The sequence below is a fragment of the Telmatherina bonti genome, assembly GCF_933228915.1.
Source record: "Telmatherina bonti genome assembly, chromosome: 4".
Lineage (NCBI taxonomy): Eukaryota > Metazoa > Chordata > Actinopteri > Atheriniformes > Telmatherinidae > Telmatherina > Telmatherina bonti.
The window spans coordinates 20,364,599-20,388,938 of record NC_136622.1 but is presented as its reverse complement, the minus strand read 5'-3'; the positions used below and the strand labels follow the sequence as shown (position 1 = coordinate 20,388,938).

At 37.6% G+C, this 24,340-nt stretch overlaps 1 protein-coding gene across 1 annotated transcript; it reads left to right on the top strand.

Moving 5' to 3' along the window:
• Positions 1–2,427: 2,427 nt before the first annotated feature.
• Positions 2,428–24,250, top strand: ctnnbip1 (catenin, beta interacting protein 1). Its single transcript, XM_079239578.1, has 4 exons — positions 2,428–2,511; positions 12,554–12,668; positions 14,242–14,332; positions 21,400–24,250. The coding sequence occupies exons 2-4, from the start codon at positions 12,573–12,575 to the stop codon at positions 21,456–21,458; spliced, it is 246 nt and encodes an 81-aa protein (XP_079095704.1). The 5' UTR covers positions 2,428–2,511; positions 12,554–12,572; the 3' UTR covers positions 21,459–24,250.
• The last annotated feature ends 90 nt before the right edge of the window (positions 24,251–24,340 follow it).

The window sequence follows — 24,340 nt, the reverse complement described above, 5'->3', positions numbered from 1 at the left end:
CAGCTTTCTTGCTCAAAAGAGAAGCTGAACTCCCAAATCCCAGTGCAACTCCCAAATCACTGTTAAATACAATGCAGGAGCCAGAAACCTACTGCATAGCACAAAGAGTGGAAAGAGGTGGGGCTGGTTACCTGGTTCTGGTATTATATGTATTTTTTAAATGATCTATTTATATCGTTAAATTACATGTTAAGTATGACAATGATATTGGTTGAAAGACTCACAACTGTTTTCCTGATTTTTTCTGGTTTCTGCTAAACTCGCATATTATCTCTTAGCTGTGCCTTTGTGTTTTTACCCTCTCTGTAAGGGGCATTCACTTAATTCTTGAGTTTTGTTTTTTTTTAAATTATCAGCTATTCATTTAATTAGACAACTACCATTGGCAGCTGCATATTGAGATGAATTTGTGCTATTGTTAAAGATGTGAAACATCTGTCAAGTGAAGGGAACAAAACGTCAAACACTGGTCCAGATGAGACAATCTGTAGACTTGTAAAAGCCATTAACCACTATGGCGTTAAAAAGCCTATGTGGTTGTTTTTCTAAAAACATGACACTTGTCACATTACTTTTTTGAAAATGTCAATTAGGACTGTGTGTGTGTGTGTGTGTGTGTGTGTGTGTGTGTGTGTGTGTGTGTGTGTGTGTTTTCTGATATTTAAGTTTTGCACTGTGATTTCTGTTGCATTTTTTACCAGATGTGCCACATGCCATGAAAGATATTTTTTTATTATAATGTCCGTCATATTCTGACAGACCTCACAATTGCGTATGTTTAAGAGAACATTTTTCTATATTATTTAACATTCAGGTGCTTATGGAGTTACTTTACATGCTGTATATCCTGCTGTCTGTCCTGCACTGACCACTTGAATCTTTTTGGTGGCTTTTTATTTAGCTGAACAGTTAAAATGGATTCTGCTTTTACATCATTTTCTTTGCAATTTTGATTTGCAGAAGACTAAATGTAGCTGTACATCACACAGCAAAATCTAATAAATCCTGTAAAAATTAAACATGGGTTATTACTGCCATTCACTATGGGCTTTGGTGAAGACTGCTGAGCCACAATGATGGCTATTTTTGCTAACTATAAAATATACTTCTTTTACATTTTGATTTAATTGTTATGTAGCTGTTTAACTGTACAAGTTCAAGGCATGAAGAAGTCTGATGACGAGCGCTCAGTTATCTACATCCTGTTTATACATTTGTTATCATTTGCCGTTAAAAGGGGAATGTTCTCAATAAATAGTTTGCAACCAGACTTTAATTTTCTAGGATCCAGGTTTTTGTATGTCTATATTTTTGTAAAAATAAGCTGATAAACAGAATCAAGGCCAAAGCAAGTGGTTGCAACCACTAACCATTTTTGTTTGAATATCCTGGATTTTCAATAAGTGGTTTTCTGCTCAAATATCACTTCAGAGATGCATTTACCAACTTGTAGTAAATAGGGAATAGACTGCATTTATGTTATGCTTTTCCAGCCTTGTTGACCATGCAAAGCACTGTTACACTACAGGTCACAGTCATACATTCCCATGGCATTTTTAGTCTAGATATCAGGTTTTTCATCTGTCATGCACATAACTGCACTAATGGCACTTTAGAGGTAATGTGGGCTCAAATCGGGACACTTTGACCCAAAGTCTTGGGAAGTTGGAATTTTCTCACAAGCTATAAGACATAGTAATATACAATATTTGAAGTTTATCATTCGCTCTGTATGTATGTCAGTGTGATTTGTGACTGTGTTTTCCAAAATTGACACTGCAGAAGTTCAATATATTATTGAGCCAAAAGAGTTGTAACACTGATTTAAAAAGTGTTGAGAGAAACATCAAATTAAGCTGCTTAAATGCTGTATTTGAAAAACATGAGAACAAGGTCACACAATCCATTGCATCATTTATTATTCTCATCCACATTCCATAAACAAACTTGCTGTAGTTGATGGCAAAAACTTGTTGAGTGGATGGAGCAGCTATTTTTTTTAGACATTTTCTTAAACTTCCTCAATGTTTTCACGAGAAAATGATGTGTTATTTATATGTAGTGCTGCCTAAGAGCTCAAAAGTCGTGGCTATACAATATAATTTTTCTTTCTCATGTTTACCTGTAAAAGGTAATGATACTGTATTGACTTGCAGATATGAAAAGGAACAAAGTAATAAGTAACAAATTCTAATTTCTTATGGGCATTGAAACAGTTAATCGATTAACGTAATTACCAACGAACGAAGTTTGCAATTATTTCCTTTAATGTGAGCATTTATACATGATTTATATGCGGTATACAGAAGATCCCCCAGGAAGTTTACTGTCTGTTCAGTCTGTGGCGCCCCCAGCGGCCGGCAGCGGTACTGAATAGCCAGCCGCGGAGTCTGCGTTGAGTCCGCCGTAGCTCTGCCGACTGGAGGGATGTGACCCCGGAACAGGACGCCCTCCTACAACAACACACCATTCAAACAGAACTCAGAAGAAAGTAAAGCTGGACCAGGAGGGGTAAGCATATATCGATCGTTTTCTTGACGAGTTGCACATTGTCAGGGGTTTTACAAACGATACGCGTGTTTGAAAAGCAGCGTCCAGACTTCTGGCAGAGCAGCGGCACCTGGATGGTGTTTGCACCCATAGGAACTTCATTCAGGCTTTTGTCTGGGGCATGCTAGCGAGCTAGCTCGGCTTGTTAGCACTGACCGCTTTGCCTTGGGCAGCTTGGGTTTGGAAGAGAGTAAATCAAATGTCTGTTTCTATTATAACACAAGAGACATGTAAGTTGTTCAGGGTACGGTCCATACATTTTACCAGCACGGATATAGCTCAAGAGCCGTGTGGAAAATGCGGGAAAGGCTCGCCGTTTGCTAACGCTACAGTTAAAACAGTCTGCGTCCCTCAAAATGACAAGAGCTGTTCAGTCATATGTAACCATCACTGGTTTATTTAAACAAAAAACTCAAGATTGCTGTCTATTTAGTTGCGATAATGAATTTAACGCATCATTTGGCTTTAATTCTTCATTGTGCTTAAAATAAACAGTAGTTTAACAATGAGTCTCAAGTCCCCTCTTTAACATTGCATTTGAATTATTTATAATGAATAGTAAATTAACAATATTATACTAAATTCATAAAATACTGAAAAAAAATAAATTAATATGCATATCATTGATCTACACATTAGAACAAACAATCCCATTTGCTCATCTCCTCAAACCTGAACACTTACACACTGCCTGTACTGCATCATGGTTGCAAATATGATTTTTATCCTCAACTTTACTCCCATAGCTAACTTAGCTGTTTTTCTATTTTTAAGTCATGCCAGCCATATATGTATTGTTCCACCCTGCCTTTTACAGTATCTACTTTACCCCCCACATCAGATAGCTGACAACCTTTTAGTGGTAAAGCTGGCATCCAGCTGGCAGAAGGACATTGATGAGTGCTGTAGCCAGCAGGTGTCAGGGCTTGGCCACAGGCAAACGCACTGGATCCTCCTGGCAACTGGCAGACTTGCTCATGTACCACAGTATGTCAAGCCTGCCTTAGTTTGCACATTCTCCTAGGTGTCTGGATTTTTAGGAAAGATTAGGGCCACTTGCCTCCTCACACTCAGCAGGGCAGGTGCTCTTCAGAGGCTGCTAAAGCTCCTCCAGCCCTGAGGGGACGTCATCAGCTGCCCTCACGCTGATATTGGAAGGCTGGTTCATTTCATAATCACTTGCTCTGTTTTTGGCAGGACCCTTGTCATTCTGTGGCCGCCTGTTGTAGCCTGGCATTGTGATATTAGATTGCTTACATCCATTTGCTGCTTTCACACGCAGTAAAGCCTCTATATGATTACCAGGTCTTTTTAATTATTTTAACAATTTAAACTTAAAAATTATGACAATCTTTTTAATTCTGTCATTTAAGATTTTTCCAGTTGTGTTTTGTTTTGTTTTTTTTGTTTTTTTTTGTTTTTTGTTTTTAATATACCAGATATTCTCTCATTCCCTTTTCTATTGTGCATGTCCTCCTGCATCGCATTGTTCCAAACCCACAGATCATATATAGCTGTTTGCTAATCTGAATTTTATGCCTCACTTTGACGCTGGCTCTTTTGAAAGTCTCACAGCCGCAGCCCCAAGGGACCCACTTAAGGCAGCAGCTTCTGTTTTAGTTCCTTTGAGGGACCCTGAGGATTGAGCATAGATGTTCTGTGATCATAGACCAATGATATTTTTTAATATATACCAAGCTTTCTGGAAAAATTGTGTTTTATCAAATTAGGCATAACTGAGACATTTGCTCACCAATAGAATTAAACACATATAAGATAATTACTTGCACAAAAAGGTTGAACTTTTGAGGTAAATCTGGAGCAACCCAGTAGCATTAAGTGTACTTGTAATTACATTAAGTGTTATTAAGTGTAATTGTGTTATTAAGTGTAATTTGCAGCTTTGTATGATTCACTCAGAGGGGTTGACTAATACCTTAACCCTTAAATGTTTTACTCTGTCATTTGTTAGAGCCAATTTGTTGGAATACTATAGTGAATCTTATTAACAATCCGTGGTAGTAAACATTTCTGAGCCATCTGTACTACATGGTATGAGTATGTAATGCCACAAGTAAATATGTCATCCCAATCACAATTTTAGATTATGATAATTTAACTATTATTAATTATTGTCTCAATTATTTTTTTAAAAAAAATCTCACTAGCACTTCCCTCCACCCCTGCAAAAAAGTACTTTTTTTTTTTATTAGTGGGAACATTAAAAGTTTAAAATATTACAGACTGGGCAAGCACACCTAGAATTACTATATGGGGTAAGATGGTGTCGTTCGTAAGAATTGTTTGAGCTCATGCCTCACATGGTAACAACAAGACATGACCTACTTATGGGTCCTGTTTTCACAATCTAGTTCATCACCATTGTCCCCAAATACTGTAGCCATTGTTGTTAACACTGTACATGTGAACATGCAGACAACCAGTAAAGCCGAGTCACAGCCTTTCTGGCCTGCGGTGTCTGCTCAGCGTGCTCATGCTGATGGACAGATTAACCTGGGCTGGCTCGCTGTTATTTTGAGATGATTAGCTTTGTCGACCACCTATTTGACCAAAAAATAAAAAAACAAGCATGCAGATAAACTTGCAGGGTTTGGCCTGGTTAGGTGATTCTTTTTTTAATTTACAACAAACCACTTCAGATTAAATGCAGTATAAAATTATTTTAGCAAACAGAGACTACATTGGGATAAATGTCCATCAGTCTTTGGTCAAAATTGTTATCATTATTAGGGGTGGGAAAATTGAATTGAATATCTGCATTTTTTGCTTCACAATTTTAAAATAGATTTTTTTTTTGTTAAAAGTATATTTTCTTTATTTCAAATAAATACAAATAATCCATGATCAAATTTGTCATTTTTATTATTTTTATTGATCTTTTTACTTGTCTTCTTGGGCATTATAGCAGCAGAATGATGGTCTGGCTACTGTGTTGTTTTTTCCTAATTGAAATCAAGAAAAATGACCAGCAAAAAATAAAAATTTTATACCTTTTTTTTTTTTTTTATCGACAAAAATCAGCAACGTTGAAGAATTGTGAGAATCTCAATTTAAATCGAATCAGCACCCAAAAAAATCGGAATCGAATCAAATCGGGACAAAAGCATATTGTCACAGCCCTGAAAATCAGATGTTTTTGATACATTATGGTTTACATTTGAAACAGTCAAGTCGTACAGGTATGTTTCTGGCATTGTGGTTGGTATTGAAAAAAAAAACAGAGGAAAAAAATCATGAGCACACTGGTAAGCACATGTGTGTTTCTCTATCATACAGCAGATGTTTAAGAGCTTACATCTGCACTACCTTTTGGTTCACTTAGTATTTTCAAGATTTAATAAAGAGACAGGAGGGGAGGGTCCCACAGGGGTTCTTCAATCTTTCTACATGCATGTCAGACTATTAATATTTATCATTTCTTGTTTATCATTTGTTTAATGTTAATTTGTTTGCTTAAACTAAGCTGGCATCGCCAGCGTTTGTGCTTGTGCTAACATGACTGTGACAGGATAGTTGTGTCACATCAAGTGCTTCCCAGGCAACAACACTCGGGTTAAATTTAGCTTATGAGAAGCTCTTTAACACAAATAATGAGTATGAATATTCATCCTCATCAGAAAGATAAAAGGATAAATATATAAACTTACAGGAGGATCTTATGGGCTGATGGCCAGTGCAACATTAAAATCTGTAGGCTGGGTGAGCATCAGGTTTTTGTGAATATGTGGATTATATATTTTTTAAAATTGAAATATTTCAGATAATGGTTGTTTGATCATTTAGACAGATTAATTTGACAGATTAACTGCAAAACATAGTAATCAGTACTTATTTCTTTTATATATTTATTTTTAATTCCTTTATGATTGGCAATTCTCCTGTTCTACAAGGGACCCTCTTGTTACTGTAGTAGATGAATACTTGTGCCAGAGTGTTAAGCTACACTACCCCCCCCCCCCCCCCCCCCCCTGTCACTCATAGCAGAGTTCAGACCATTACACGGTTCAACAATATTAGTCTCAAAAAAATGTTTAGCTGAGCTGTTTTTGTGCTGAAAACAGTCTTCTTTTCTTCAGTTAACAGTTTCTTTTATTATTGTTATTAATTCTTTTTTTAATTACTTTCATGAAATCGTTAACCTTCAGCAGAAACGAATGTGCACATACATGCAGCGACACACAGCTGCTCAGCAAACCAGGCCAGAATATTGGCTGCTCAGCTGGCAGCCGCACCAAACATGCAGCCTACTAATGTTTCTCACACATTTGCTCAGGATGTTGGAGCTGTTCATGATTGAATTCAAGTTATTTTTCCCCTCTCAAATTTTCCTCTCTGCTCAGGCTATCAAACTTTCGGAGTCATATTGCAATTTAGTTCTGCTTGCTGCAGGAATTTGATTTGTAAATCAGACATTGTGCATCATGTGAGCAGGAAAGTCCAGAGCCAGTAAGAGAATACCAGGCTGTGTGCTGCCTGGTGCTCTCTGGCAGCTTCTGTCCTTCTTGACCCTCCATTAAACATGTGGGCATATTACACTGCATAATGAATCCGTGGTAGCAGACCTTTATTGCACTGCGTGCCCTAACCATACACCTAATACAGTCTTGGGAAATGTTCTTTCTGTTACACGCATACTTGTAAAAATCAAATTCATTGTCGGGAGAACATTTAAGGGTAATCTCTGTCTTTGTAGTAACAATATTAATGTCTGTTTAATGTCTCTAAGAATTGTGCATTTCTCTGAAAGTCTATCATAGAAAATACAAACATTTGAATAAGATGTAATGTCATTATTTTCTGCAGGGGGTTGGATATTTGCAGTAGTCTGAGGTAACAACACTTTAATGTCCATATTGATTTAGGACTTGAATATGCATATTTGGATACTTAGTTTTTCTTTAGGTTGCTGAAGAGAAAACTTCAGTGTGGAATCTCTCAACACATCTGCTACTCTAACTCAGACTGTAGAGGTCAAAGGTAGTGTACTTTATCTACCGGCATCCCATAAACTTTGTTGTCTTAAACATGGAGGCATCAAACTGATAAAGCTTTTTTAGCCACAGAGGAAACGCTAATGAATTATTGTTTTTAAAAGAAGCCTTTTGGATTTATTTTGTAAACACTGACCACAATAGGATTTTGACCCATAGGAACTTTAGTTGAACTTCATCTTTGCATCTTTTTTGTTTTTCCACTTTAGTCAGATTTTAATGCATGTCACTGTGTGTTTTTTCTAGACAGCCACTATTTATTTATTTACTGTATTTTTAATTCCAAGTCCCTGTAATTTTGTTTCCATCTCCCAAACTTGATCCGTGCAAGGCTGTGTTGTATTTGTTTTTGCTTAAATCACTGTAACAGTTAAACCCATTTCATCTGTTTGGAAAAAGTCTTTTTAACAAATTATGCTTTTTTTTTCTCTCGTAAAATCATTTATATGTTCATTTATGCCTCAAACACTGCCATATTTAGATTAAAAGTTGATTTATTGTTTTGTTTTTTCACTTTAGTTTCTTTGTTCAGTATCGGCAATGATATTGTTTAGCTGGGCCGCCTCAAGGAGCTTGAGTTGCCTCAGCCCTACATCACAACACTGACAACACCCCAACATGGACAGAGAGGGAGGATTAGGCCAAGATCAGCATTAGAGGGAGCCTTTGATTACATCTGAAATATTATCTGTATGTGTCTGAGGCTGGCTGAGCATCCCTCGAGGGATTAGTGTTGAGCCAGCCCACCTCTAGAAGCGAACCTTTGTTACAAACAAAGAAGTCTGACAGAATCCTGATTGTGGTTCTTGAAAGGATTTATGATGTGTAATGTAAAAAGAGCCCGGAAATCAAAATATGCCACACACACACGCACACACACACACACACACACACAATATTTCTAAATATTTATTTGTTTGTTTATTTACCAGTATTTATTTTCCAAATATATATTTATATCTTTTATCAGTTCTTGACAAAGAAACACTGTGTTTGCAGTTAATTGAAGATTATACTGATTCAGAAGTCTGAGACGTTTGCTATCTAGTATTTTCTTTTGTGCTAGTTTGCAGTGGGAATAGTCATATTTTCCAAATATACCTCTGAATTCTGTTGTCTCTGCTGAAACTATTCTCTATCACAGAAACAATATGTGTTAACGATCACTTGAGTGTAAATTGACTTTATATGCATTGGTTTAAGTAGGTGAAGAATAAGCGTTTAGCATTTAATAATAATTTTGGAGTCACCCAGCTTGGTAATGTAGATATGTAACATATATGAGTCAGTTGCCAGAGAATCCAAGAATCACATGTGTGTAATTACAACATGGCCAGCTGTGTTCAGTCTAACTGCAGAGTGTAAGTTTAGTTATTTCTGTAAAGCAAAGTTTGTCATGGGATCTTATACTGCAGCTCTATTTCTATGATTTCAGCGAAACCTGCCGTTTAAGGAACGATTTTCGGATGCCTCCACATTTTGGTTATTACAAGTGATTAGCTGACTGTTTATTGATATTACAGATGTTGGGATGTAAATGGTAATGTAATCACCAATATTGTATTTCGTTTTTGCAAATCTTTTTTATCTAAATATGTATGTTTTACCTGGTTCTATCTTTAAGTTAAGTTCATAAAATCCCAAATATTCCCAGATGTATACTTTTAAACATTTAGTGTGTTTATAATTTCTTTTTATTAAACATCTTCTCACTACACACCTTAGACCAGGGGTGTCAAACTCCAGTCCTTGAGGGCCGGTATCCTGCAGATTTTTGTTGTTTCTCTTTACCAACACAGCTGATTCAAATCAAATGGATCCAGCAGCTTCTCGTCAACCTATTTATGAGTGTTGGTCTGGTGTGTTGGAGGATGGAGACAACAAAAACCTACAGGAAACCGACCCTTGAGGACTGGAGTTTGACACCTGTGCCTTAGACTAACATTAGCGGTAAAAGTAGCACTTTATTTCAACTGTAGGTCCATTCAAAAAAACAAACATATATACAACCATTAATTAACATTGCATTAAAGCTTTGTGATGTAAATTGGGCTTTTTTTCATCAGCTAATGCTAAAGTACTGGTGTAAGATTGTAAGTTAGATTTTACTTTTACACCTGAATATTCACAAATCAACATTCTTGGACTATAACTTTTAGTAGGTCCAATTTAGTTGCTGTATCATTTGCATGAAATTGCATTTGAGAATCTAGAGAGGTGCGGTATATTTGGGACCACTGAAAGAAGAAAGCTGATAAGAGCCCAAGGAGAGCTCACGGTGCATTTCATTTGTTAGCTGAGCGGCCGAGAATGGTGATATTACCAGGAAGTTGAAGTTCCAGTTGCACAAACTCAGAAAAAATGCACACTTGCAAAATAGTCCATATGTGAGCATCTTTAAATTTTGTATAGAAGAAAATCATAAACCCATTGTAAAAATGTGCACTGTGTGAACAAACACCAGTCAATTTTGGTGGTTATGATTATTAAAACACATTAACATGATTTTTTTTAAATTTTTTTTTATTTTTATTTTTTAAAACAACCCCAACACAACAATGTAATCAGTAGCAACTTTCTGCTGTTTACACAAAAAAGTTAAGGGACACTAAAAATATTATGAAGTATTTTGATAAAGACAACAACAGACGACAGGTGCTACTGGGCACAGCCATCTTGAAATCTGGAATCTTGGAGTCCTCTGAAACTTAGTCATTCCCAGCTCAGAATTTCAAGATTGGTTTGTTAATTTCGAGGACAACTGGACGACACTATTCGAGCAGAGCAGCTCCTCCTTCACATCTGTATGAGCTGGTTGAGGTGGTTCAGGAAGTATCTGGGTGACATTCATTGTAGGCTTTCTGAGCTACTCAATCCATTTGGAGACTTCAGCATTGTCAGAAAACCCTGAGACCAATATTAATTTCCTTTTTTCTTCTTTTTTGCATCTAAAAAAAAACTTTTTTCTTTTTTTTTTTTCTTTTTTTTAAATGCCCTTATTAAGCTGTAATTAAGAAATTGTGGTTGTAAGACACTGATTTTTTATTACCATTCAGGCTGAGAAGAAACCAAAAAATGTTCAAAAAGACTGGTTCACTCAATGGACTGTTGCACCCCGTCTTTTTTTTTACATCAGGTATTGCTGTGAAAATGATATGATTGTTAAGCAAGTAAAAATGCAAATCAATAAAAACAAATGAGAAGCCTGGAAAGACGTGGCGCTAAATGTGGACAGCTGAAAACTTCAAAAGCGTGCATCAGAGCATCTGAAATGCCTCTTTTGTGAAAGCAAGAGGCCTATTTATACAGATGATGAATGTCGAATGTATCACCCTTTTGTCCAATAGCAGACATGAAAATACTTATGTTGTCTCAAAAATTTGCATTTGTTATGATAGATTTGTTATATAATGTTTCTGTTTTTCAAAGATGTCAGATAGCCTCTTCATCCCGTGCTCTTCTTTCAGTGACATGCAGTGAACGTTTGATTTTGGGCGTTCATCTGGGAGTCACGCGGATACTGAGCCTGTCTGCATACTGCAAGCCTCCTCTCTGAATTGTTTTTTTTTACTTGGAGTTTTAGCTCTCCCGTTTGTCTGAAGCGAGGAGCTCGGAGACATGATCAAACGCGTCGCTGTAGCTGATCTAAAGACACTGCCACCACCTCCCTACACCCTCCACCAACATCCTCGCTATAGCACTACCCCCACCCAAACGCACACACCGCCATCACCAATCCCCTAAAGGTTTACTGAACAGCTGAACTGACACCGGCAAATTTCAGTCTTTTCATGTCTGTCTTGCTTTGTGTCCTTAGCAGCAGAATTAAACTGATCCTGACACTCAGGTTGAAGTAAAGATGTAGTTAAAGTCTCCTTACTCATTGTCCTGCTGCCATTTTGTGTGACTAAAAAGGAGCACAAGATAATAAAGTCAAGTGGAAGTTTCTTGCAGTAAATATCCACCTAATGTTGTTGAAATCACAAAGACTAACCAGAAGTGTAGCCTCCAGCTGCAATCTGGATGAATCCTCACATTGGTAACCAAACGCCAGCCAATGGCAAAAGGGATCCCATTCTTCCTTTCTCCCCTGGGTTCTGGAAAGGGGGGACAACAAGCCAGCTACTCAATTAAATATAACCCTACATCAAACAGTCTGTCAACATGCATTAGTGGCCCTTTGTATAGATAAGAGGCCAAAATAAATTGCCAGAACTATCATAGTCTCAGTGGCTTGCAAAAGCTTTTTCTGAAATATTCTTAGGGAGAACATGCACTGACATGAATACTGATATTCTCTCCATGAAATCTTATTTTTGTCTCACAATACTCCTATTTTCTGAAAATTATTTCTTCTGCATGCTAACCTTTTATACATTTAGTCTTAATATCCAACTGCGTTTATTGCTTTCTCTCTGATGGATCATGAGGGATCTAATGCAACAATAACCGTCCTTGATGTGAGTGCGTGCGCACTATCACAGCAGAACCTATTCCTTTCTGTCACCCACATTAGCTTTGGCAGCTCCTTTTATCATTTGATTTTCCCTCCCTCTCTTCTCCCGCTTTGCCTATATTCTGCACTTCTGCAGATTGACAGTGAAAATAGGTCATTAGTTAGAAAAGAATAAGCGATGGAAGTAAGCAGGGGTGAGATCTGTGTGAAAGCTGTCATGCAATATTAATGATTCAGTGAGTGCCAAACCTGCACTGCAAGTCTCTTGAAGGGGGTCAGACCAAGTAGCTAAGACATCCAGAGAGAGTCAGAGATATGTGCTCTATGTTTTACATGCTAGCACATTTTCAGTCAGTGTACCTGGTTTAAACTATATAATCATTTTTGAAGTCTCCATGGTTAGTATCAACTGCAAAACTAACTCCAGTCAGATTGGGTGACAGATACAACCCATTTTAATTTGTGGTTACACAGAGCTGGAATTTGTAGTGGTCCTTGTATAATACCAATCTTTCTTTTCTTTTTTCTCGTATAGAACTACAGGAGCAGGGGGGATGAACCGCGAGGAGGCGCCGGGGAAGTCTCCTGAAGACATGTACATCCAACAGAAAGTGCGGGTCCTGCTCATGCTTAAAAAAATGGGATCAAATGTAAGTACAGTGACTTAGGGCGTCTTCATACTTAATAGTCTAATAGGTCAAGAAAGAGTGGGTACTAAGGTGGTGGTTGCAACATCAGCAAATTATGTTAAATTAGAGGAAAATTTGTTTATCTGTTGGATGCTGCAAGAAAATAACTGCTTCCTCCACATCAGAAAAAAATGAAGTTGTGTCATAACGTATTGGTTTGTTTTATTCGCAAAACGTACCATAATTTAATGAATACCATCATCAAATAGCCAATCAGTGTTACCTTCAATGCCAGTAACCATCATGACAGTTTTAAAACGGGTATGTCCCAGAAACACATGGTAAAGTCCCCTTTTCAAGCAACTGCTAGTGCAATGTGAAGTTCACAGCATGCAAATGTTTGTTTCTGCAGCTTATTGTATTCTCATTTATTCTGAGTGTCTTTTTTGTGAATACTTTGAAATCTAACTTAAGGACAGTGTTTTTACTCTTAAAAAAATCATAAATCAGACCATTTCTTCTTCTTCTTATTATTAATATTATTGCTTCATCATTATTATAAAACAAATATTTATGAAAAATACTTAATCAGTTTAAAGAGTTAAAAAAAAGTCATATTTAGCAATTTAGTGACCCATGAAATCTTAAACAAATGACTTAATAAAGTAAGTTTATGTGTTTAATTAGTTTAATCATTTTAAACTAAATATTAGGGTTGGATTTTGTTAGTCATAACTCTAGTTTGTTATTTATCAGATTTTGCATTACTGGTATATGATGTGACTGAAATACTAATACTGAAGGGTGACTTTTCACTCTTCCTTTTCCTTCCTCCATCACTTTCTTTACCCGCCGGATTCGTCTGTTTTCAGCCAGACAAAATGTAGTCAGCCGACAATGGCTGTAAATGCAGATAACAAAAGACCATTCCTTATATTATCAATCAATCAAAGTTTATTTATGAAGCATTTTTCCTGTTGAATACAACAAAGTGCTTTACATGATTAAACAAATTTTTACTTCCTCCACTTCCTCCCACTGCTTTTCTGATGTGTGAAGAGAATATGTAGTTGTCAGTTATGTTAGCTTTATCTATGTATTACTATTTCTGTCTGTTTATTATTGCGTCTGTTCACCTATTTGTGGATACACCCCCTTACAACTGAGCCGAGTCCCTAGTCGGACCAAGTCTAGCAGACTATCCTGGTGTAAATGCACCCTTCCTCTGTACCCAATACAAAAAAGAGCAGCACTTTTGCTTTTAATTGCTCAAAGTTTGACTGTGATGGTTTGCACTGCAGTAGAACTTAACTCAGAAGGAGGAGCAAATATTTCTTTGACCCAAAAATATTTAAAGAGAGAGATATTTGCCAGAACATTGCTACAACTTGAGCTGAATAAACAACACAGCTGAATGAATCAATTGGTCATAATAATAGCTAAATAATAGCAGATAATATAGCTAATAACTGTTCAAATAATTTTTCTGACGTGGTTCGCTTGAAGAAGTCTTACTAAATATGTTTTCTAGATCATAAGTCAAATTTATACTTGTTTTTGAATTTATACACTCATTGTCTTTACTGTTCCTCAGCTTACACCAAGTGAAGAGGCTTTCCTCCGGAATTACGCAGGTGTGGTCCACAGTCAGATGAGCCAGCTACCACAGCACAACATAGACCAGGGTAAGACTGACACACACCCTCCCACATAAGCATACAAATTCACCAGAATCTCCTAGCAAGCTTTACTGGCAAGAGTTTGGGCAGGAAATTGTTGGCTTTTGTTTTTCGTTATTGTCTTCATTTATAGAATATGCAGAAAATTCAGCCCTCAGCAGCACCACACTCACACAGGTCACAAAGGTGCTGCTGAGCCCAAACTGAAAACAAGGGAAAATCCCTTCACACACACGTCGCTCCCCAGGAGTCTTTAAACCAGCAGGCTAAGCTAGTTCCCCAGTTTTGAGGAGTTTTTGGGACAAGTCAGCTGCTCACTAGCACTGAGAATAATCATGCAGCAAACTGCATGACTAGAAAGAAGTGGCTCATCGTTAGTGGGAGGACTACTCTGCCGTTGCTGTTTTCAGTAAAGAATATTGTGTTGTTTACACTGTAAAGCCAGGTCACGCATGTTGTTGAACTTTTGGTGTAATAATCATGTGTTTTCAAGACACTACACAAGAGGGCGCTGTTGAACCGTCTCTATGGTTTTTCTCAATTTTGAATCACAAGAGGGTGCTGCTTCATGTAGAGCGGCGCTGCAGTTTCTGGGGATCCAGCAGCAAATGGTTGATATTTTTTTGTAACTACACCTAAGGTCCAAAACCCAGAAAGGAAACCCACGGTTACTTTTATGGCAAACCTGCTAAGGCTCAGGTCTTTACTTGCTTTCGATAACATTTTTGCTTCAGGGGAGCCGAAAGGCAAGGGAAATTGCTTTTAATGCCTTACCCACCTTTGAGTGTCCTTGTCTGTGTCCTCTCTCTGCAAAGAAACAATCGGTGGGGGTTAAATGTGTAAATCTCTATTTTTCTATGTTGGTGGATTAGATGATAATTATGTAAAATGTTAGGGAGGCAACTAAGGCTCTAGAAATTTTATTATAACTCCATTTGTTCATCAGTCAGCACACTATCATTTCATCAGACAGGATCAGGCACAGAACTCTGTCTTTGCTTCGTCAATACAGCGAGGATGAGCATCATTACTTATAGAAGAGCATAACTATGAGAGGTGCTGCATTAAATGCATTATAAATCACAGAAACAAACACAGTGGGCTTCCTGTGTGTGCCAATGAATTATTTGTGGTCTGCTTATTGTCAGAGGTACTGTGATTAGGCATTACGAAGAATGCAGTGAGTTAATTGTTTTTTTCTATGTCCAAGGCTGCATGAAGGACAGCATTTGCTGTGTGTCAGTCAAATGGGGTGCCTTTTGAGGTGATGTTAAGCAATTTGGTTGCACAAGGAGAAAAGTTTGCTGTCTTAATGTAATTTTCACCCTCTAAATGGTGAATTATCAGTGTCATATATGATGAGGTGAATTTGCCATTAAAAGTAAATGTTATCTTTAATTATATTAAAGCTTAATTGTGTTTTACTGTCTCACTGAGCATGAATTTTCCTTCTTAGTATCAAAGTGGTGTATAGTTAAATCATTCTGCTCTCACCATGAAAACCTTTTCCATCATGTTTCTGTATGCAGCAGCTGCTCTGATGGCGCCGGCTGACCACCACACAGTGCAGCAGCTCTGCAGACAGTCTTTCCAGCATTTCAGACCCAGACTCTTAGTCTGTTTATAGTCTTGGCTTACTGATAAACCTGATATGTGTGTAGCAATTCTACCTAAAAGCAGGTGTCCCAGTGTGTCTCTGAATCAGACATTGATCCTGCAGATTTTCTTTTCTTTTTTTTTTTTTTAGCTGTATTTCTTTATTTGCTTGAATTAGAGTAAAAAGTATAGCATAATCAGCTATGATATAAAATGGTTGTTAATAGGACTAGTTTGAGCATGGAACATTGGATACATGTTCATTGTGGCATGTAACACGTCTATTTTCTGTTTTTATTTATTTGTTCATGTTCAGGAGGATTTAAATTAAACAGGTTTAGCTATAATGAAATTTAAAATGATAATTCTGTGAGAATGACTTACTTTTTCTCCTGACAGGTACCATTTTTTCTATTAGTTTTCTGGTTTGAAACGAGCTCTACAGCTTGTAGGAAATCTTTTGAGATGGTAAAGTATTATGTAAAGTGCACCATCAGGATTGGAGACAGATGGGGCCCGTCTTTGAATCTTTCTCTCCTGAGTGTGAGGCTAAACACCAGTGTGAATAATTATCCAGTATGGTGCAGGTAGCTCTGATACCAGCATCCTCAATGTGTCTGAGCATGGAGCAGTAGTGTCACGTGTCAAACGTGGCCTTACTGATCGATTACTGGCTTGCTTAGAGGGCACCAAGGGCACGATGGCATTGTGGAGGAGCAAAGGAGATTTTAAATAAAATTGTGTGTCAGACCACACAAACTCTGACCTCGAAAAGTGCAGCATCTTAGATGTTACAGATAGCTTTTTTTTTTTTTTTTTTGATAAGCAACTGGTGATGTGGTTGAAATATGATATAAATGTCGTTCATCCTCATCATATTTGAATCACATGAATAGGAAATGTTGCTCAAAGTCCTTCCCAAAGACCTGGTTTAGCTGTTGTTATCCAGTTTCCTCTGTGCACAGCGAAAATCAGCTCACAACAGTTACTTCTCATGTTTCTCACAATGCTATGGGTCACTAGATTTGCATTTCAGATAGCTTTAATTGGCTGATTACCATAGATGCAAATAGTGAATTTTATTTAGCAATTTAATTAGGCCAATATCAGCAAAAAGCACTGAGGCTGATGTTTTCTTTATTATGCTCCCATGTTATGAATACCTTTAATAAACACTGAGTGTATTGTCTTAGCAGAACGTTGGATGCTTTATTTGCTGTTTAAACTGGACTGAGATACAAAGAAGCAGAGACTTTTCTGTAAAGCAGTGATTACAGCATTTTCCTTGTCATTTGGATGTTATTCTTCCTCTTGACCACTCCATCCACACCTTTCTACATCTGGCATCACTTAATAATCTTAATAATCAGAGGAGTTATCAGCCTTTCTGATTTGAACCAGGAGAGATAACTCTTCCAATAGGGATGTTGAAGGAAAGAAGAGGAAAGTGGTGGAGAATGGGGAGGAAGTGTTGTCATGGCAACTCGGTGTATCCCAAAGTGGAGTTTCCCCTTGGGGTTTGGGGTTGCTGCAACTCGCAGCATCGATAAATGGGGAAGGTGTCATTAAGGGAGTGATAATTAAACAGCCAGTGTGTGATATTCTAATATCTTCCAGTCATTTCTCTCATTTGCTGGAATATATCTGTCATTTCAGAAGTCACTGCAGCCATGGCCTGTCAATGCACAGTCATGTTGTAAGTTTGATTCCATCTCTAAACAGGCGTTTTCTAAGTGGCAGTAATGTCACAAAATGCAAAGAGTCTTCTTTTGTTTGACTTCCTTTCCGGGGCAGTCGTAGTGATTCTCACATTATCCCGTCTTTCCTATTGATGAATCCGAGTAGTGACAAAAATTTAGAAACAAAAGGAAAAACATCCCTACCTGACTTTATTCCACAGAGACACAGATGCTTTTTGTCATCATAAATGTTCTTCTCTGAGTCCCCCCAGTGTCAGTATGTAGTTTTATAGAAAAGTATTTAAAAAAATCAATCTTTTATAAATGAATAAGTTTTTTTTTTTTCAGCCTTTCCTTCAGTGCTATTGCCTCAAAGACGAGATAAAGCAAAGGTTTTGCCAGACAAAATTTTTGTTTGTTTCACTGAGCTTGTTACACCTCTTACATGTAAAATATGTCTGTACAAAGAAACGTAATAAAGAGGCAGTTTACAGATCAATCAGAACATGAACTGAATTCTATATGCGGTTTATATGTTGGGGGGAAATAAATAAACAGAAAGTGAAATTACATTAAATATGTGCTTTCAGAGAACGGCTTTAATTCTTAGGACATTGTCTTGATGCAGTTTTGTTTTGTGTTCATTGAATCAAAGCTTAAATGCCTTGGCATTGTTTATGTAGACCCTCTGTATGCGTTGAACACAAAGAGCGGGACCACACACACTCCCTGTTATATGTCATTATTCTTAACCCATCCCCACCATCCCCTCAGCTGACCCTGCACAGATTGTGACCTTAAATCTGTTGGTGCTGCATTGCACAGGATTCATCGTACGGATCCTTCTCTGCCTATTCAGCCTAGAAAGACTGGCGGGACGCAGTTTCACTTCAAACAAACTTCCTTTGGGTATTTTCACAGCTTTCTTATCCAGAGAGATTTCTGTAAAGCTTTTATGTTTCTTTGTTAATTTCAAGCAAACTACATATTGATTTTTAGTCTCTCAGAAGTGGTAAGAAAGACTGTTTGTTCTTGTTGTTGCTGCTGTCAATGGCCTGAAGCCAAGATTGAAAAAGACTTTTTTTTTTAAAAATTTTTATTAATCTGTCATGTAGTTTTCAATAAATTAGCTGTTTTGTTTTTTAAATGGGGTGGGTATTTTATTCATTTGGATGTATGTTTAAATAATAATAGTTCTGACATGGCATTAGATGCTGATTAGCATTTTATCATTTCAATTTATTTGAAATGTTTGTCTCAAAACAGAAGCAGTCGCTGACATTGAAGTCATACTTCTTTGTTCTCTGTGACTTTTGCTTTTAACTGGTGAGGAGTTTGACAGCACATATTAATGAAGGACAGAGAACACAATATTTCTGTTGTTGTGGTTCATGTAATCCACTGTCCTGACTCGTTTGGTTCACCTCTGTAAGGCAGGATAAAGCAAAGAGGGAATCAGTATGAAGCCGTCGAGATGCTAGAGAATGGCTGGATGTAGAGCTGCATTGAAGCAAACCAAAAGCTGCTTGCTCATACACAGCTGCGCCAATGCAGCCTGATTTTTATCTGTCGCTAGGCAACACTGTTTAGGGACCTGACGTTTCCATCATATTGGCTAGAGCTTTTGTGTGTGAGTGTGTGTGTTCAAAATTGGGCGAGGTCTGAACATGATTCTCAGCCAAAGTGGCCAGATATAGCCCAGCCTGTGGAGGTATTTTGAGTAGATATATGTTTGGTTACTTGGATCAAGTTGCACAGTGACCTCCCTCTGAACTGCCCATTATAGAAGGATGAAGTTCTTCACTCCGTCATCCAAGCTAAAATTTATTCAGATGTGGGTTTTTTTTGTTGTTGTTGTTTTGGGTTTTTTTTCTCTTTTCTGTCCTAGACTCGAGCCAGTGAAGTCCCATTATTGGAGGGGGAACACGAAAGTCAAAGAAACCCCCCCCCCAAAGTCTTTATCTTACCAAGCTCCAACATTTCCTGAATGTAGCACAGAAAGATTTTCATTATGTTCTGCACGAGAGAGCCAATTGAAACACAAATTTTGTGTTTTTTGAAGGGGGTCCACCCTGTGAATACATGTAGAAACTTGCTTTATTACCTACTTTTACCTACATTCCCTACTCTGATAATTAAATCTCACACTTCAAGTTCTTTGTGTTTTTTCATAGTAGGCATGAAAGAGGTGCTGTCAGGAAGTCTTTGCAGCTTTTGCACTGGTATTGATCCGGTGTTGGTGACTGCTTAGGGCCTTGCAGGATGATGGTTTTTTTTTTTTTTTTTTTACAAATTATCACTCAGGTGTTATTTCTCCTTTTTTATTAACACTTTCAGTTTAAAGTGAAGCAATGTGTACTTTTCTGCTGCCAGAAGCAGCAGTTGCTTCAAGTACCAGGAGTTAAATGAGGTGCATCAGGGTGCTGGGCGCAAAACTGCAAAAATGATTTTATAATCATTTTTCTTTGGCCTCTACCCCTCATTACTAAAGTTTACAGACTGACATGTTCACATTTAAATTCATTTTCATTGTATGAACTTAACTGTCTATTATAAGTACTGAATTGGTATCATGTATCTTCTGTCATTTTGGCCAAACTGAATTGGAAAAGTGCAATATATTCCCTTACCTTTGCAGATGAGCTGTGACCCAAATGACTTTACAGATCACAGCTGGGCAGCAACTAGTGAATGATTCCTGTCTAAACAAACAGCTGACAAAGTTTATTGTATATCTGTTTAAGATTTATTTGTCCTGTCAACCTGGAGGCAGGTGTAATCATTAACTCTTCCACATAAATGCAGTAAAACGAGACACAAAAGGAATAGAAAGAAAACAGACTTTGTAGCAAGTCAGTGGCTTCTACCTGTGACTAATGTATACTGAGTTTGATATCATGAGCTGAAAGCTTGTGTTTCATATTCACCGACAGTCTCGTACCTCACAGCCTTTTTGCTACAGCAGAGGAGATTGAACGGCACTGAGGCGTCAGATCTTGGTATTATCATGATGGAGCAGGATACCACTGTCAGCAGGCCACTTGGTGTGTTACAATATCTCCTGTCAGGACATTGTGGTGGTTTTCATCAGCATGTAAAGATAGCAAGAGATGAATTTACCTGCACAGACAAAAAAGGCTTTTCATGGCGAGTCTTCCTCCGTTGGTTCATAGTCACAGCTGACAGGATTTACAGGATACTGGTGGGATCCAAGAAAACAATACAAATAAATACAAAAAACAAATTTACTTTGATAGAAATTTATTTAGTATGAGACAGTCACAAAACGGTTCAATTTATGTGGTTAACTTACTTGGATTTTGCGATTTTTTTTTTTATGATAAGATATCTGGGATGCTTGTAGAAAAACAGTGGAATGACTGAAACTGATCCAACCTACATGCCACAAAAGGCATCTTGTTTTTTTTTTTTCAGACAACACAACAGATATCTAAAACTTTTGTTTTCTATTTCTAAACGGCAGTCGATTTGCATGAGGGTGCACTAAAGCCATCCACTTAAAACACCACCAAGACCCTGATCAAACATAAACAGAAATAAAGGTTGCAGTCTGTTGGCCATGGTGCATTTCAACATCTTTTGTGGTAACTTAAGTTACATTTCTGTTGACTGCAACGCAATGATTTTTGTTCTGTTGGGACAATCTCCCATCTGCTACTTCATTTTTGGTTTTTCATCAGGCACAGTTGTGATTGTTGCACTGTTGCTGGAGAAAAGGACATCACATGAACTTTCTGCATTAAAGAGCATTCCAACATTCTCCTTTTCGGTTCTTAGGTGCAGAGGACGTGGTGATGGCATTCTCGAGGTCAGAGACGGAGGATCGGCGACAGTGACCCCGGCTCACACACCCCTCACCCCATCCTGTACGTGATCCACAACAACATACAACTCCACAAACACAACACCGATGAGCTCAGGAGAAGAAAGGCGCCTCCGAGGGGCAGAAGAGGAGAGGAAAAGACACACATGTGGCTGCTTCACTCTTCACCTGGCCTTTTGCACCACGCCCTTTCCTCACACAAGTCGGCATACCATTACCTGGGATACGCTCAAGTGGGTCGCTGTGGGCTGAAGCCTGGGCAACAAGGCAGTCGGTGAAAACACTCGCTAACTGTGTGGATAATTATCAAATGTAGTTTTCTTTTTCCTTTTTCTTTTCTTTTTTTTTCATTTCCTTTATTGCAGCAGGTTGAGGGTTTGTTTTGCTTTGTATTGTTATGCCTGTGGCAAGATGTCAGTGTTACAAATTATATCTGCTACGGTCGCTGCATGAACCAGTCGGCAGGTGATTGAAGCAAAGAGAAGTATAGTGTTGGTCCAGCAGTGAGTGATGGAAAGAGAGATTTTGATTTTTTCTGCTTTCACCCTATCTGGACTGAAGTTGTTTTTGGTGGTTTAGCTGTTGTCATGTAAAGGCTTTGTTCAGTAATCCTTCCATCAGGGGCTTCATTTATAAATACATTAAAAGATGCATGTCAAATACTCTTATCATCCACACAGATGGTGACAGAGATCCAGACTTTAAAAAAAAAACACCTGGATGGAGAACATGTCATTGTAAAGTACGTTAAATTATTTCAAGTCTCCCTATTTAGCATCATGAGCTGTAAAATGAATGTGTGAGGTTTAGATTACTGCAGATCACTCATATGTGGAGGTTGTGTAAACACATGGGCAAAACAGTTCAGCAATTATTCTAAAATATTTTCTCCGAAACTATTGACAAGATTACCATAATGCTGTATTGAGCCTGATTATAGTTTGGAATCATCACATTTCCATGCTGTCTGTAGACAATTTATTTGGAGGCTTAAAAGTTTATTTAAATCAACTTCATAAAGATTATACCCTGCTGATGCAGCATATTTTAGTGGCAGAATCCAGACACACTCGTCAAAGAGTAGTAAAGTAATCTGCATTGATCGTTGATACTCATTGACCACTTGTTGCTTTATCAATATCTAACAGCATTGAGGTTGCAGGTATCAGTAGCAGCCTCAGTGGGAAGGTGCTCCTTGCTGAGGATATGATACATTCTTTAATCAAACCAGTTTAACCCAGCTTGGTCATCTTTTATGATCCATACCATTTAAAATCATGTTTAGATAAACTATTGACAGGCTGATTGACATATCCACACTCACAACAATAATATTTTGTCCAGAATGTGGAAGCAGCAGGTCTCCTGGAACCATCAGTGAGACCTATAAACACACACTGCATTAGGGCTGTGGTTTATTATGGTCTGAACGCTGCACAGAGGGTTATACGTGAAGCCCCACTCATCGTTCTGTTTCTTTATTAAGTCTTTTGAGTGTGCAACAGTCCTTTTCCCGTGAGGCAGAGCACAAGAATTACAGACACTACCAGTCACAATCACATGAAATCACACACATACTAGTTTTGGGTAATTGTGACATGTAAAACCTTGTTCTTTTTGTAATTGTACATATAGTTGGGAATTTAGGAAAATTAATTAAGTGCGCAAATTGTTTTTTTTTTTTTTTTTTTTTTTTTTTAATGTAAGTTAAAAATCATCATAACTGTTCAGACGAGCTGTAGATGTAATTTATTGTTTCCTGAATCGACGCCCTGTTCCTGAGACGCATCATTACATGATACAGTGAAATCCAAACAGGAGCCACTCTTTAACTAAATTAGCAGCACTGGCTCTTTATTCACACTAAAGTCACACAAACTCTAATTTTATCTACCTGTCACTGAAAACATGAAGCCAAACATCAGAACTATGTGCTATTTCTGACTGTACAGGATCTCTTGCACTATTATCAGTGGGATGTCTGCAAAAAATACATTTAAATATTTAGCACAGAGATTCTATGTTTTGTTCAGTGGGTGAGGAAAATAAAACTTTGTAAACTCATTTTTATTCCTACAATAATTTACAGGAAAAAAAAATCTGCATTGATACAACTGGACTTTGAATGATTAAATATTTGTTAAAGGAAAAAAGACGTTTTTTTTTTTCTAGTGACTTGCTCGATATTTAAACTGTTTTTACGTACCGTCAATTAACTTGTGAATGATTTGTTTTACAGTCAAGCATGTCTGCTTTGTGGTTTCTGTTCATTCAGCTGAGGATCTTTGAAGCCTTGCCACAGTGACCATTGTTTGTACATTATTTGAATTTGTTGAAGCTACTAGCTACTTTTAAAATGTTTGGGGAAAAACAATATTTTTTTTATGGGCAAGTGTTATTTGTTATAATGTTGTTGGCAATAAGTTCTATTTGAATGTCTTCAACAATCATCGCAATGTAAACAGCCAACAAATCATCTTATTTTATCTTTAACATTCTATGCATTTTTTTTATTTCATGTCTAACAGGTGTCTTACTGAACATTTTACTTTCAAGGTTGAATTGCAGCCTTCCATTGACTTGTGAATGAATGTGTGTGTGTGTGCGTGTGCGCGTCATCACTGTTAAATTTAAAAGCTATCGGTTTTGATTTACAGCATGCTGTTAAGTCGGAGTGAGGATTGTGTATCTTTTTACTGTGATGGCTTGATGTTGCCTAATTGTTTTTTTTGTTTGTTTGTTTTCTTTTGTCTTGGCATTGTTTTTTACCCCCCCCCCCCCCCCCCCCCCCCCCTCTCACTCTCCTCCCCTCCTCAGTTGGTTCTGTTTTGTATGGCTACCTTGTCTTGACTTAATGCTTCCAAATCCTCTACCAACTGAACCATTAAATAACTT

Coding starts and splice junctions, on each gene's coding strand:
- ctnnbip1 (XM_079239578.1), top strand. CDS start 12,573: ATGAACCGCGAGGAGGCGCCGGGGAAGTCTCCTGAAGACATGTACATC. Junction 12,669..14,241: donor TTAAAAAAATGGGATCAAAT/GTAAGTACAGTG, acceptor ACTGTTCCTCAG/CTTACACCAAGTGAAGAGGC. Junction 14,333..21,399: donor ACAGCACAACATAGACCAGG/GTAAGACTGACA, acceptor TTCGGTTCTTAG/GTGCAGAGGACGTGGTGATG.